This window comes from Bos indicus x Bos taurus, chromosome 15 (genome assembly GCF_003369695.1).
Source record: "Bos indicus x Bos taurus breed Angus x Brahman F1 hybrid chromosome 15, Bos_hybrid_MaternalHap_v2.0, whole genome shotgun sequence".
In the NCBI taxonomy this organism is placed as follows: Eukaryota; Metazoa; Chordata; class Mammalia; order Artiodactyla; family Bovidae; genus Bos; species Bos indicus x Bos taurus.
This window is the reverse complement of record NC_040090.1, coordinates 56,097,526-56,111,239: the sequence shown is the minus strand read 5'-3', so window position 1 is coordinate 56,111,239 and position 13,714 is coordinate 56,097,526. Positions and strand designations below refer to the sequence as shown.

Genomic DNA, 13,714 nt, shown 5'->3' with positions numbered 1-13,714 from the left:
GAGGAAGGGGCGGGGGTGGTGGGGGGCGGTGGGAGGGAATTAATCACCGAGTCTCAGGCGTGAAATTAAATTCTGAAGGAAAGAAACCTCTTTCATTACTCGGGAGCAGAAGTAAAATGCCGTGGCGTGTACGGTGACAGCCTGGGGGGATCGGGTGCTGCCAGGGCTGGTGCAGGGCTGGGGGAGACAGATGGCCCGGCCCTGAGAAATCTCTAGGGCCGAGGCGGGGCTGCTGTGAGGGGGTCAGGGTGCCCTGGAGTTGGGGGGATGCTGCTGGGACCTCCCCCAGCTGGCTGAACAATGCCACCCTGGAACATGGCTTCTGCACCCGGCTTGGCAGCCCGTGAGCTGGGGAACCCGGGTGTAGCCTCTCAGCCTCTCTGGTCACTCTTTATGAATGGAGGTCCCCTCCTTTATGAATGCAGATGAAGGTGCCTACTCCACAGAGAAGATGCTCAGGACAGCACTGGGTAATAAAGTCTAAAAAGCACCTCAATGTGTCGAATGGTTATTAGGCCTTTTTTGAGGGGGCTCAGACTTTCCTTGCATCTGCCTCTGCTCAGGTGAAAGCTGATCCCTACCCTCGACTCAGGGAATGGATCTGAGATTTGAGGTCGGGGGGCTGCGGCCTGAGCACCCCCCTGGCACGAATTCCCCTCTGCACTGCCTTGCCTGGGTATCAGTCGCATTTCTGCCAAGACAAGCAGCGCATAGACTTCCTCGTCACGTCGCATCACATCAGGGCCCGAGTCAGTCCTGGGGCCCCTTCCCCGGGGCGCCTCTGCACTCCCAGCGGCCTCCTCTGGGTCTCTGTCTCCCTGCCGCTGTCGTCTTGTCCACCCTCACCTCTCTGGTAGGTTTCTGTTTTCCTCTGTCCCCTGTCTTGCTCCCTCTGTGCCCATGTCTCTCCTCTTTTGTCATCCGGGTGCCTCCCTGTCTTTGCTTCTCTGTTTATCTGGGCTTTATCTCTGAGTCTCTGAGTGGCATCTCCCATTCTCCACGCCCCCCAGCCCCAGCTGGCAGGCATTCGCCACAGCCCCCCAGAGGGAGAAGGGTTGGCATATCCTCCAGTTCCGCCCACCCCCATTTTTTGGCTGCACCATGTGGCATGTGGCATCTTCATTCCCCTACCAGGGATGGAACCTGCACCCCCTATGCTGGAAGTGCAGAGTCTTAACCACTGGACCACCAGGGAAGGCCCTCTTCTAGTTTAAAGGGTGTCTTTTTGGAGGGACAAAAGCAGAAGTAAGATCAGTAGGATGAAGGGGCTAAATATTCATGCAAGGGCAAGCAGCAGCCCAGCAGGATGGGGGACTTGGTGCCGTGTGAGAGGCATGCAAATGAGATGCAAAACACCATACCCAAAAGTCCCTGTAATTCGGAAGGGAGCCACCGGCACGTTTGGGAACTGGGCTGCAGATGGCAAGGTCTAGCCACAAAGGTGGGGCCACACTGTGCGGTCCCATCTCCTCCCCAAGCAACAGCGCAGTTTCACTTGGCATTGGCTAGTTTTAACCACAAATATTGACTTAGCACCTACTATGTGCCAGGCACAGGCCCAAGCTTTGGAGACACACAAGAGAAAAAGAGAGCCCGATCCTTGCTCTCCTGGCTTCTGGTCTTGCCCCCCAAATGTACCAGGCAAATAAGAGGGGGCCCTTGATACAGTCACCTGCTGGTCAGGGTGCTGCTGCTGCTGCTAAGTCGCTTCAGTTGCGTCCGACTCTGTGCAACCCCATAGACGGCAGCCCACCAGGCTCCCCCGTTCCTGGGATTCTCCAGGCAAAAACACTGGAGTGGGTTGCCATTTCCTTCTCCAATGCGTGAAAGTGAAAAGTGAAAGTGAAGTCGCTCAGTCGTGTCCGACTCTTAGTGACCCCATGGATTACAGCCTACCAGGCTCCTCCGCCCATGGGATTTTCCAGGCAAGAGTACTGGAGTGGGGTGCCATCGCCTTCTCTGGCTGGTCAGGGTAATCCTCCCCAAATCACAGGAGAGAGATAGACAGAATCTGAGAAGTCACCTCACAGACAGAGAGAACAAACATATGGACACCAAGAGGGGGAGGAGGGTGGGATGGACTGGGAGATTGGGGTCGGCATATATACACCACTGTGTATAAAACAGATAACTAATGAGAACCGACTGTGTAGCACAGGAAACTACTCAGTGCTTGGTGGTCACCTTAATGGGAAAGAAATCCAAAAAAAGCTGAGATATGTGTATACATAGAGCTGATTCACTTTGCTGTACAGTAGAAACGAATACAACATTGGAAAGCAGCTATATAAGCCATATGTTAGTTGCTCAGTCATGTCTAACTCTCTGCAACCCCATCGACTGTAGACTGCCAGGCTCCTCTGTCCATGGAATTCTCCAGGCAAGAATACTGGAGTGGGTTGCCATTTTCTCCTGCAGGGGATCTTCCAGACCCAGGGATTGAACCCAGGTCTCCTCCATAGCAGGCATATTCTGAGCCACCAGGGAAGCCCAAAGCAACTATACTCCACACACACACACACAAAAAATGGAATTTGAGAAGTCACCTAATCTAGCTTGTTTTTACAGAGACCCAAAGGGGTTGAGTGATTTGGTGGTACTAGTCTCCAAACCAGGTGTTCTGACAATCAGTTCATCTTCCTTCCAGAAGCTACTCTGACCCCGCTTCCATAAGAGCAGGGATCTTCAAATTGCAGGTCACACACGGTTAGGAAGTGATGGAATCCATGTGGTGAGTGGTGACCAGCATTTAGATAAACCGAGACAGGATAGAGTAGAATAGGAAATATCAGAGTGCGTCACAGTGCGTCTGGTAGGAAACACCAGCATGCATGGCACCGGTGATGATGTCTGAGGATCACTGTCAAGAGTCTGAAAAGCGCTACTCCAGGAGGCCTCCCCTGAAGAGCGCCAGGTGACCTTTCCTCTGTAACTGGGGCATCTGCATGGTGTTCAGTTAGCCCCTTCCATGGGGGTCTGTGGCTGGAGGATGTGAATTCTGGCTGTGCCTCCCACTGGTTAAACAGTTGGGATAAGTGGCTTGGCTTCCCTAAGGTCTGATTTTCTTACCTATAGAAGTACGGAGCACAGTGCACACCTCACCCGGCTATGATAGTGCCTAAGAGACAGTACATAAACTAAATTTCTGGCACATGGAGATTCAGGAAATAGCAGCTTCCATCCTTCTGTAAGAAGCTATAATCATTCCAGAAAAAAGATCCTTTACTTAATTTAGAGATTTTTTTTTACCTGTGTTTGCCTACTTTCAAATGTTGTGAGGTAGGCTATAATAAAAGATACGAGCACGTGTGCTCAGTCACTTCAGTCGTATCCGACTCCGCGACGCTATGGACTGTAGCCTGCCAGGCTCCTCTGTCTATGGGATTCTCCAGGCAAGAATACTGGAGTGGGTTGCCATGCCCTTCTCCAGTGGATATCCTCCACCCAGGGGTCAAACCTGTGTCTCCTGAAGCCACTACATTGCAGACTGATTCTTAACTGCTAAGCCACTGGGGAAGCCCCTAATGAAAGATATATATGTATTCAAAAATAAATAAACTAATAGAATCTTAAAAAAAATAGAGACACAAGGAAATACAAAGTCTCCCTAATCCAATCAAATCCAATCATTATTGCGTTGGAGCAGTAGATTATATCTATGAGCTTCCAGGCGTCAAAGGCAAAAAAAGGAGAGGGGATGGGCTCCATATCCCCCAGTATTTGATAAATGGTACAGTGGTAAAGAATCTGCCTGCCAACGCAGGAGACGTGGGTTTGATCCCTGGGTCAGAAAGATCCCCTGGAGAAGGAAATGGCTACCCACTTCAGTATTCTTGCCTGGAATATCCCATGGACAGAGGAGGCTGGAGGCTACAGTCCATGGGGTTACAAAGAAATGGACATGACCTAGTGACTAAACAAAATCAACCAACAGTTCTTCAGGGGCATTCAGCTTTCTCAGGTAGACGCCTGAAAAGAACTGAAGTGCAGAGTTCTTTATATGAGACATATCCCAGATCAAACCAGATAAGGTCTGCTCGGTGCTTTCTGTGCCTGTGTTCCTGAATCTGCTCCTCCTGAATACCCTGATTACACGGCAGACTCCCTGCTCCATGGTGTCAGCACGCCCACCCGGTCTCAGGGGCAGGCCGGTGCCCGCCCTTCCTCTCCAGCCCTCTGGCCTACCTGTCACAGAGAGGCGGGCCCCGTTGCTCTGCCGGGTCTCCCCGCTATACTTGTGCTTGGTGATGCAGCGGTAGGTGGAGAGGGCGTCCTCCTTCTGCACGTCAGAGATGTACAGCCCGCCGTGGGAAGTGATAAGAAACCTGTTCTCTGGAGACATAATCAGGACACAGTTGATTACTTCTCTGGCGGGACCTGCCCCCAGAAGCAACTCGGGCCTGGAGCTGGACTTCTGCTCAGCCAGGTTGCCCTGTTCCCCGGGGGATGGGAGATGATGGGGAAAGGGGGCTGAAGCTGTGAGGAGAGCATCTCTCACAGATGAGCATTTTCCATGTGTAAACAAAGAGAAATCACGATAATTATTCCTTTAAGTGTAGATGCTTCAGCTTTTCACAGGAAGATGCTGGGCTTTGGAGTCAAGATCTGGGTTCCAATCTGACTCTTCCACTTATTAGCTGTGTGCCTGTGGGAAAGTTAATTAACCTCTCTGAGTCTTATCTGCACAACAGAGTGTAAACACTACTTCATGGAGTGGATATAATGATGACAAAAACAATAAAGTGTCTGGCACTCAGCAAGTGCTCAATTATGGAGCAACAGTCCTCCTCTTTCCTATCTCTTGGCGAGAGTTTGCAAAGCTTTAACAATCATTGCTTGTTTCTTCTTACAACTGTTTGAGGTGTCATCCCCATTTTAAAATCACACAGGCAGTAAGTGGATCAGAACTCAGGCCTTTCGCCAGCTCCTAGCTCTCCCTCTGCACTGAGCCAAACAAGCCTAAATCCTTTTCCTTCAATGTCAGTTATTTATTCACTCAAGAAACAATTACTGAGACTAAGTTATACTAAGAGAGGGGGTGTGGAGATGCAGATCTACGATGCTAATTCATCATGCAGTTCTTTTTTTAAAAAAATTATTTATTTATTTATTTTGCTTATTTGGCTGTGCCAGGTCTTAGCTGTGGCATGCAGGATCCTTAGTTGTGGCATGGGGGATCCAGTTCCCTAACCAAGGATCAAACCCAGGCCCCTTGCATTGGGAACACAGAGTCTTAGCCAGTGGACCACTAGGGAAGTCCCCATCATTCAAGGCAAAGGCGCTTGCGCTGTTTTACTTTCCCTGTCCTCTCTGTAGTCTCACTGCCGTGACTTGGCTGGGAAGTGGAAAGGACAGAGTAGTTTCACCCATCTGGCTGATTATAAGACTCTACTGCGAGGTAGAGTGGATTTCCTCATCCAAGATCCTAAGGCAAACCCTGAACTTGAGCTAGTTATGGCTGGTTTTTTTTTGTTTTTTGTTTTTTGCTTTTTTTTTAGGGCTGATTTTAAAATGGGGAGAATATGGACTCAAGGTTGGGGAAAGGCTTGTATTTGGCTTTGGGACTCTCTAAGCTTGCGGTCTCCCACCCAAGATCCAGCCAGATTGAGATGGAGAGGCTAACCTAGGGTCCCTCAGCCTTGCTCTCTGAGGGCATAGCTGCTTCCCCAGGCAGACACAGAAGAGCCCAGGCTGCCATTTCCACCAGAGGGGGCATCAGAATCAGGACAGTGATGATGACTTACAAGAAAGCTGCTGGAGAGAGGGTAATGCTGACCTCAGACAAAGGACTTGCTAACACCAGACTGCCAGGCTTTCACAAGGAAACATTTTGGGGAGCCCCATCCACTTCAAATCCTGTTATTTGAGGTCTGCTTCCTCCCACCTGGGGGCTGAGTGAACCTTCTCAGTCAAGAGCTCTGACACTCTCCCGTTAGTATTCTGTGGTGTCTCATCCTGCCAAGCAAAAGCCCAAGATCTCAGCACCATGGACAGGGACCTCCTGAAAGGACATTTTCCAACAATGAAACCTGTAGATCTGCAGGGTTGAAAAGCTGAATGCATTTGACTGCATCTTTGACAAAGCTTCTCTGGCTTTCATGTGAATACCTCCAGGGCTGGGGAACTCACTACCTCATTCAGTGACCCACTGCAAAGTTGACGGTGCTGACTTGGAGAAAGATCTTCCTTGGTCACAACTGGTCTCCATGGGTCCTGGTTTCTACTCATTGGAGCCCTACAGAGCAGCCTAAACTCATGTGACTGATACACTCCCTCACACACTGGAAGGCAGCAATCAGGCTGTTTGACTTTTCATGAGTCTTAAGGATTATATTTTTTTAATTGTTATATAGTAGGGTTTCAAACAGCTTCTTCAATCTAGTTGATCTCTGGCTTCTTAATAAACTTTGGTTTATCTACAAATTTCTTAATTTTTCCTCCCTCTTTCCCACTTCCCCCACCCCCCTTCTCTTCTCTCCCTTCCATATACCTTTGTACATGACCAGGTCTCCTGGAGAAGGAAATGGCAGCCCACCCCAGTATGCTTGCTGGGAAATACCATGGACAGAAGAGCCTGGCGAGCTACAGTCCAAGGGGTCACAAAGAGTCAGACACGATTTAGAGACTGAACAGCAGACCTGCTAGGTGCCAGGCATTTTGCTGAGGGTGGGGTCTAACAAACAGCTTATCTGAGCAGGGCAGAATAGAGCAGGGCTACCAACTACCCACCTAAGCTGCATTAACTTTTCAGGGGGAATTGAGTAGGGATGAGGGGAAAGATCAATTTTACTACTGCTTCATACTCTGATTTAAAGGTCCTTGTCATGTGTCCACAAGCTATACCTAGGCTACCTTCCTTCTCTCCACTCTTGGACACTCTTGGCTAAGTGGGTCTGGGTCTGGGACTTCATGCAGATCCCCACCGAGTAGCATCTTGTTGGATTTCCTTAGAGGAACACTTGGCCAGCTGGAAGGCTGCCTGGAGCTTGTGGACCCCCGCCCTGCCCCCTCCAACACGAAGACCATGCCGTGTAGACCCCCACTCAGCACTGTGGGTAAAAAAAGAAAAGGAGGCAGGAAGGAGCCGGCTCTGCTGCCAGCAGTCAGAGGACCTGCAGGAAGCATGGAGGAAGCCAGGCTCCCCACCCAGACTCTGCACCTGCTGCTTTGTCTCCATGTTGTGACATCCCAAAGTCAAACGTGGAAGCGCTCTTGTAATTTATTATGTAACTGCGGCTGGAATGCAGGACGACTGGAGGGTGTTGCTGCCAATCAGAAGTACGAGGGTTGGAGGTGGTGGGATGAGGAAAAACAGGAAACGCCCGAAAATCAGCCCTAGTGGCCCACAGGTGCTCCAGCCTGGATAGCCAGGACCCTGTTATCCTCAGATCGACACCAGCAATGGTGCACTTGGCCCTGAGGAATTTTAAGTTGGGGAGGGGTGCTGTGGTGATGGTGGTGGGGATCTGAGGTTTCTATAGCAACAAGCAGCTGCTGCATCTGATGTTTCACATCCTTCATTGTCCTCATTTTCCCCCTCCCTTCCCCCCTTCTTGTGCATATTTAATTGCAGTAACATTTCCAGATACAGTGTATCGCTCCTCCTGAAACAAAGGCAGGCTGCAGTCAGGGGGATGCATGGCGAGTAAGAGGGGAGGGAGAAATCAGGGGTATTATGTTAATCCCCACTGGGGGGACGTGTGCGACATCAGTTCTGCATGTTTGATGAGAATCAGATGATGGGCCCTGCTGGGGAAGGATGGAGAAGGGGGCCTGTGGAGTGAGAGGCATTCGGTGTGGAGGGGGAGGAGGCACAGTCTGCTGGTGGGGGGTTCAGAGGGTCCGGGACTCCAAACACAGCTAGCCTCCGAGGCTGGCTCCAGGGGGCTGCCCTGGCAGTCTGGCAGCTCATCCTCTGCAGCCCAGTGGGACCACCTGTCCTTGGATTGGGGAGAGGAGCCATTATCATCCCAATGTCTTGGTTTCTCCTCCTTGGGGTAGGCTGCGTCCAGCTGGAGGAAAGATGGAGTAGTAGGCAGGACCACCATGTCTGGCCTCCACCCTGAGGCCACTTGGACATGTGTGTCTGGGAGCATTTTTGGTTGTTACCAAAACTTAGGGGTGTGCTAATGACATTTAGTGGTCAAGTCAGAGTGACAACAACTGTTGTACTCTAAATGTCAAGAGTGTGCTCACGGAGGGTCATTTTCCCTTAGGCTCTAGGATGAGGGCATGGAACTGTGCTGCAGTGTGGACTCTGCCTTTGGCGATGCCTGTCTGTCACATCTCAAAGTCTGCAGTATCGTCTGTGAACACACCCAAGACCGGGGAGTGCTGTGCGTGGTTAATGAATCCTTTTCTTTCTATTATTACTTGAATACTCTACTATCCTTTCTCCTGGTGATCTGGTTTATGGAGCACCCATTACATGTTAGGCCAAGGACTTTATGAACATTATCTCATTTAATCCCCACACTCCTTTGGAATGGATATTATTGTTGTTACTAACCAAAGCACAGAGAGGTTAAATAAACCACCCACAGTCACACAGCAAATAAGGTGTAGCGCCTAGACCATTAGTCTACTTTTTACATTCCTCTAAAGCTCTGTGCTACGCTGACTCTCCCAGAATAACAGCACCTCTTATAGAGACATACATTTAGCCAGCCTCTGCTTGATTGCTTCTATCGGAGGGGTCTTCACTTCCTCACAAAGGCACACTCATCCATTCGATAGTTTGGCTCCATTTATCAAGTCTCCATGGAGCATCCCTGTGTGCTCAACTGGGTTCCATGGGGAAGTCCTGAATCTGGCTTCTGCCCTCTGGGATTCCACAGTTAGAAGAATGTTCTTCTACCAGGGAAGCTTGAGCCTTTAGTAATGGGGGCTGGTAAAGGGTGTGGAGGGGGCTCAATGGAAGCCATTAGTGAGAAGAGGAAGATAAAGAGGGGCCAAGACACCCAGCATTGGGGACAAGCCCAGGACTGAGACTTAGGAGACTGAATTTGCACCCTAGCTCCGCCACTAATGAGGAGGCATATCCTGGGTGGAATAGTGTCCCCCACAAAAGTGTCCATACAGAGCTTGTGAATGCAAACAGAATCAAGTTAAAATGAGATCATAATGGAATAAGGTCAATCCCAAATCCAGTATGACTGATGTCCTTATAAGAAGAGGGAAATTTGGACACAGGCAGGGACATACAGGGAGAAGGCCTGTGAAGATGGAGGTGGAGATTGCAGTGATGTAACTATGAGCAGAGAAAACCAAGGACCGGACTTCCCTGGTGGTCCAGTGGTTAAGCCTCCATGCTTCCAATGTATGGGTTTGATATCTGGTTGGGGAACTAAGATCCCATATGTTGGGTGGCATGGTCAAAAAAAAAAAAAAAAAAGCCAAGGATTGCCAGTGACCCCAGAAACCAGACAAGAGGCAAGAAAAGATTCCTCACTGCCCGCCCCCCCACCACCCCCACCTCTGTGAGCCTGCAGAGGGAGCAGGGCCCTGCCCACACCTTGATCTTGGACTTTTGGCCTCCAGAATCGTGACACAGTGAATCTCTGTGGCTTTAAGCCACCCCTTTGTGGTCATTTGTTTAGGCAGCCCTGGGAAATGGATGCAGGGTGACCCGAGGGAAGTCCAGTCCTCTCTCAGGCCCTCAGCTTCCCCACCCGTACAAAGAGGGAAAAGGTGGAGGAGATATGTGTTTTTAACTATGTTTGTATATTAGAATCATCTAAGGAGCTTTTAAAATTAAACTCAGAATCTCTAGGGGTGTGGCCTGGAAATTGGTATTTTTAAAAAGCTTTCTGGGTGATGTAATGTGAAGCCAGGGTGGAGAACCACTGGATTAACTAAACTGTAAGGCCCTTCACTCTGACAGTGGATGTCTCTATATCACACCAGACTTCTCTGAGTCCCATTTCTGCTTCAGGAAAATGCAGATAATAAATAATAGGACTTAGGTCACACAGTTGTTGGAAGTATTGGAAGAACTAGATGAAAGATGAGTTACTGCATGGGACCGTCTCCAGCACTTGGGTGGTACTCGTTAAATGTCAGCACAAGTGGCTCCATCTCAAGAGATGGAGGGCTGGCCACTGTTGGGGGCTCTCTGCCCCCTCCCATGGCCAGGTTTCTTGCAGTCTCCCCCTTCCTCTCAGGAACCTGGAACTAAAGGAGGCCCTTCTTGGCCATTCAGAGGCCCTGGACACAAGTGATAACTGAGCTGACAGCAACTTTTCTGTCTTTTTCCAAGAGGTCAGAGAGCTGGGCCTTGGAGACTCCCTGGAGCTGTAGTAATCACAGAGAGGTAATGCTCAGAAACCTCAGGGCTCCTGGCGGCCCTTGAAGGCTGGGGGAGAAAAATCTGCCCTCTGCAATGGTGGGCCCCTCTCTCTCCCTGCTCTCGGAAGGCGTGAGTTGGTAGGGAGAGGGTCCTAGGCAGAGGAGCGGGGGTGGTGAGGGTTTGCTGGAAGGTGTGAACTGGACAGATCCCACCCAGCCTCTAGAGCAAAGGAGGAAATGGAGCAGGACAGCAGCTTCTTTACTGGCCTCCCTGCTTCTGCTCCCACTCCATCTGTTCCCAGCAGGCCGCCAGAGTGATGCTTTAAAGCCTCAGTCAGATTCACGCAGCTCCTTTGCTTAAAGCCCTCCAATAGTTTCCCATTTCATTCAGTGCGAAAGCAGTGTTGGTTGCAAAATAGACCCTTGATAAATATCCCCAGAATGCAATGAATAAATACATGAATGAATAAATGAAAGAAACTTCCCCAAATTCTACCGTTGTTTAATCCTCATGTGCGACTCAGAAAAACCAGCTCCCAGCTCTAAATTTGCCTCCTCCAGGAAGCCTTCCCAGACTAGCCCACTCCCATTTCTGAGTGTTTCTATGTCTGGCAAACCTCTTGCCACTGCTAATCATTTCCTCTACTCAATTAGACCTTCAAAAATAACTATTTGTGAACATTCAAAAGTCAAGATTTAATGGTATGGTAATTCCTTAAAAAAATTAAAAATAGAATTACTATATGATCCAGCAACTCCACTTCTGGGAATATATCCAAAAGAATTGAAAGCAGGGTGTTGAAAAGATACCTGTTTACCCCTGTTTATAGCAGCATTACTCACAATAGCCAAGAGAAGGAAGCAAGACAAGTGTCCATTGATGGGTGAATGGATAAAGAAAATGAGGTCTATACATACAATGGAATATTACTCAGCCTTTAAAAGGAAGGAAATTCTGTCACATTGCTGTAACACGGACGAACCTTGAGGACATCATGTAAGTGAAATAAGCCAGACACAAAGGGACAAATACAGTACGACCCTACTTATAAGAGGTACCTACAATAGTGAGATTCCCCGACACAGAGAGAATGGTGGTTGCCAAGGGCTAGACAGAGGGTGGAATGAGTTGTTTAACGTGTTTCTTGCTGTTGTTCAGCCACCAAGTCGTGTCCAACTCTTTGGAACCCCATGGATTGCAGCAAGCCAGGCCTCCCTGTCCCTCACTAACTCCTGGAGTTTGCCCAAGTCCATGTCCATTGAATCAGTGTTACCATCCAACCCTCTCATCGGTGATGTTAAACATTAGTGAACTTTAAGCTGAAACGCTACTGAACACTTAAAATGGTTAAGATGTAAAATTTTACATGTATTTTACCACAATTAACATGTTAAAAGTCAAGATTATGAAGAACTGGAATGAGTGTGTTTGATAGGTAGTGAGTGTCTTGTCACCAGAGGTAATTCAGTAGAGGCTGAAGAAGCACTGAGATACTGCAAAGAAGATGTAAGTATTAAGTGAGGGAAATAAACTGATACTCTTTAAGTTTCCTTCCTCCTAGCAATTTAAAAATTCTTAGCTTAAAGAAAGCTGAGTGGCGAGACCTCTTGAACATCATCTGTTACAGTGGTTTTTCAAGTCAAATCAGTGTGCATGTGCTCATTTCTACCCCCAGGCCTTTTGGGGTAGAAATGGCATGCTCTTTCCTTGACTCACACCCCGTCCCATTCAGTCTCAGCTGAAATGCCAGCTCCTTGGAGAGGCCTTGCCTGACCCCTTTATCAAAATTCTTGTCTTCAGAGCACATGGTGTTGAGAGAAGGAGTTATTTTAGCATCCAACTCCAGAATGTGCCTGGCTCACTAGATGCTCAGTTAGCACGTGCTGACTGAATGAATCCTGCAGCAGAGCAGGCACGCCCAATGGGCTGAGACTGCTGCACCTCAGGCCTGGGTCCTGCGCCGAGGTCCCTCCCACCCTGGGGTCTCTTCCCCCTCTAACCCCTGCTGCCACACTGCAATGATTTGGGCCGCTGCTCCCCCGTGAGGCCACTGATCCTTGTCTCAGTCCCCTAGCTCCAAGCTGAGACACTAAAACCAGACTGAGCTAAAAAAAAAAAAAAAAAAAAAAGGAGATAAACAGTGACCAGAGCTGGGCAATCTGGAGTGTACACCTTGGCTGACTCATCTTCAGGGTCAGCCCCCAACCCAGGGGGTGACTCTACACTGCCTAGGAGCTCCTAAAACACGTGGGGACACACGGAGGCTAGGCCCAGGGAGAGGGAGGGACAAGGACACCTCCTCTCTAGCTGGCCTGAAGCTCAACCCCCATTATCCGTCCCTGATCAAGACCTGCCTCCTCCTTAGGAGACTGGAGCAGAAACGCTGCCCTCGCCCACTAACAGAGCTCGCTGTTCCAGGATGGAACCACATGAGAGTCCCAGGGGCCGACAGTCAGACGAGGTAACGTAATACAGCCATGGTGGCAGCGTGGCACCCCGCCCCTCTGCAAACAGGTGGGCTCAAGAACTGAACTGCCCTGAGTGACTCCGTCTCTCCTGCCTTGGGGTGAGTTCAGTCTGCTGCATCTTAGAGGCTTCCAGAGCTGGGCCTTTGAGAAAGGAACCTTGTGTCCAGGGACCTGTAGCAGCTTGTTGTCGCTCAGTCGTGTCTGACTCTTTGTGACCCCGTGGACTGTAGTCCGCCAGGCTCCTCTGTCCATGGGGATTCTCCAGGCAAGAGTACTGGAGTGGGTTGCCATTTCCTCCTTCAGGGGATCTTCCCCAGGGATCGACTCCACGTCTTCAGCATCTGCAGGTGGGAGCCACCAGGGAAGCCCCACGCAGCAGCTCAGGAGGGGCCTGTGCTACAGTGGGTGTATGGAGCACTGTATTTGGAGCCAGAAATGGGAGATTTGAGACCTACCAACCTACCGGTGTGTGGATTTAGGAAAACCCCTTAATGTTTCTGGGATTCTGATCTCTCATCTCCAAACTGGGGACCCTCACCCCTGGTGTCTCTGGGCTCACAGGGTTCTTTTGTAGTGTCCATGTGATGATGGCCATGAAAGGGCTTTGTGACCTGTACTGCACTGTACACATGTAAGGAGAGGCTATTACCATAAGAAGTAATAACATACTTCATGTTGTTGCATAATATGAAGCATGTAAAAGCACAGGGCATACGTGTCCATGACACGTCTGTGGGGTGTAGGTATTTGTGCAGGCATTGTGTTGAATGAATAAGTCCTGGCAGTAGAGAGAAGCTGGGGGTGGGCGACCCTGACAAGGAAGGTCCCAGGAAGCAACGGGAGGTGTGGAGTAGGGGGAGAGAGGCAGGAGGGATGTATGAAGCTTTTCTCTGAGATCAGGCTTTGGTCTCTTTGGTTCTCTTGTGTGAGAAGAGACAATCTGTCAAGCCCAGAGTTT

At 49.7% G+C, this 13,714-nt stretch overlaps 1 protein-coding gene across 1 annotated transcript in view; it reads right to left on the bottom strand.

Moving 5' to 3' along the window:
* DSCAML1 (DS cell adhesion molecule like 1) overlaps window positions 1-13,714 on the bottom strand; it is a 365,718-nt gene that overhangs the window by 94,554 nt on the left and 257,450 nt on the right. The window contains exon 4 of the mRNA XM_027563620.1: window positions 4,186-4,332. Coding sequence (XP_027419421.1) covers window positions 4,186-4,332 — 147 coding nt within the window. The remainder of the gene's footprint in view (window positions 1-4,185; window positions 4,333-13,714) is intronic.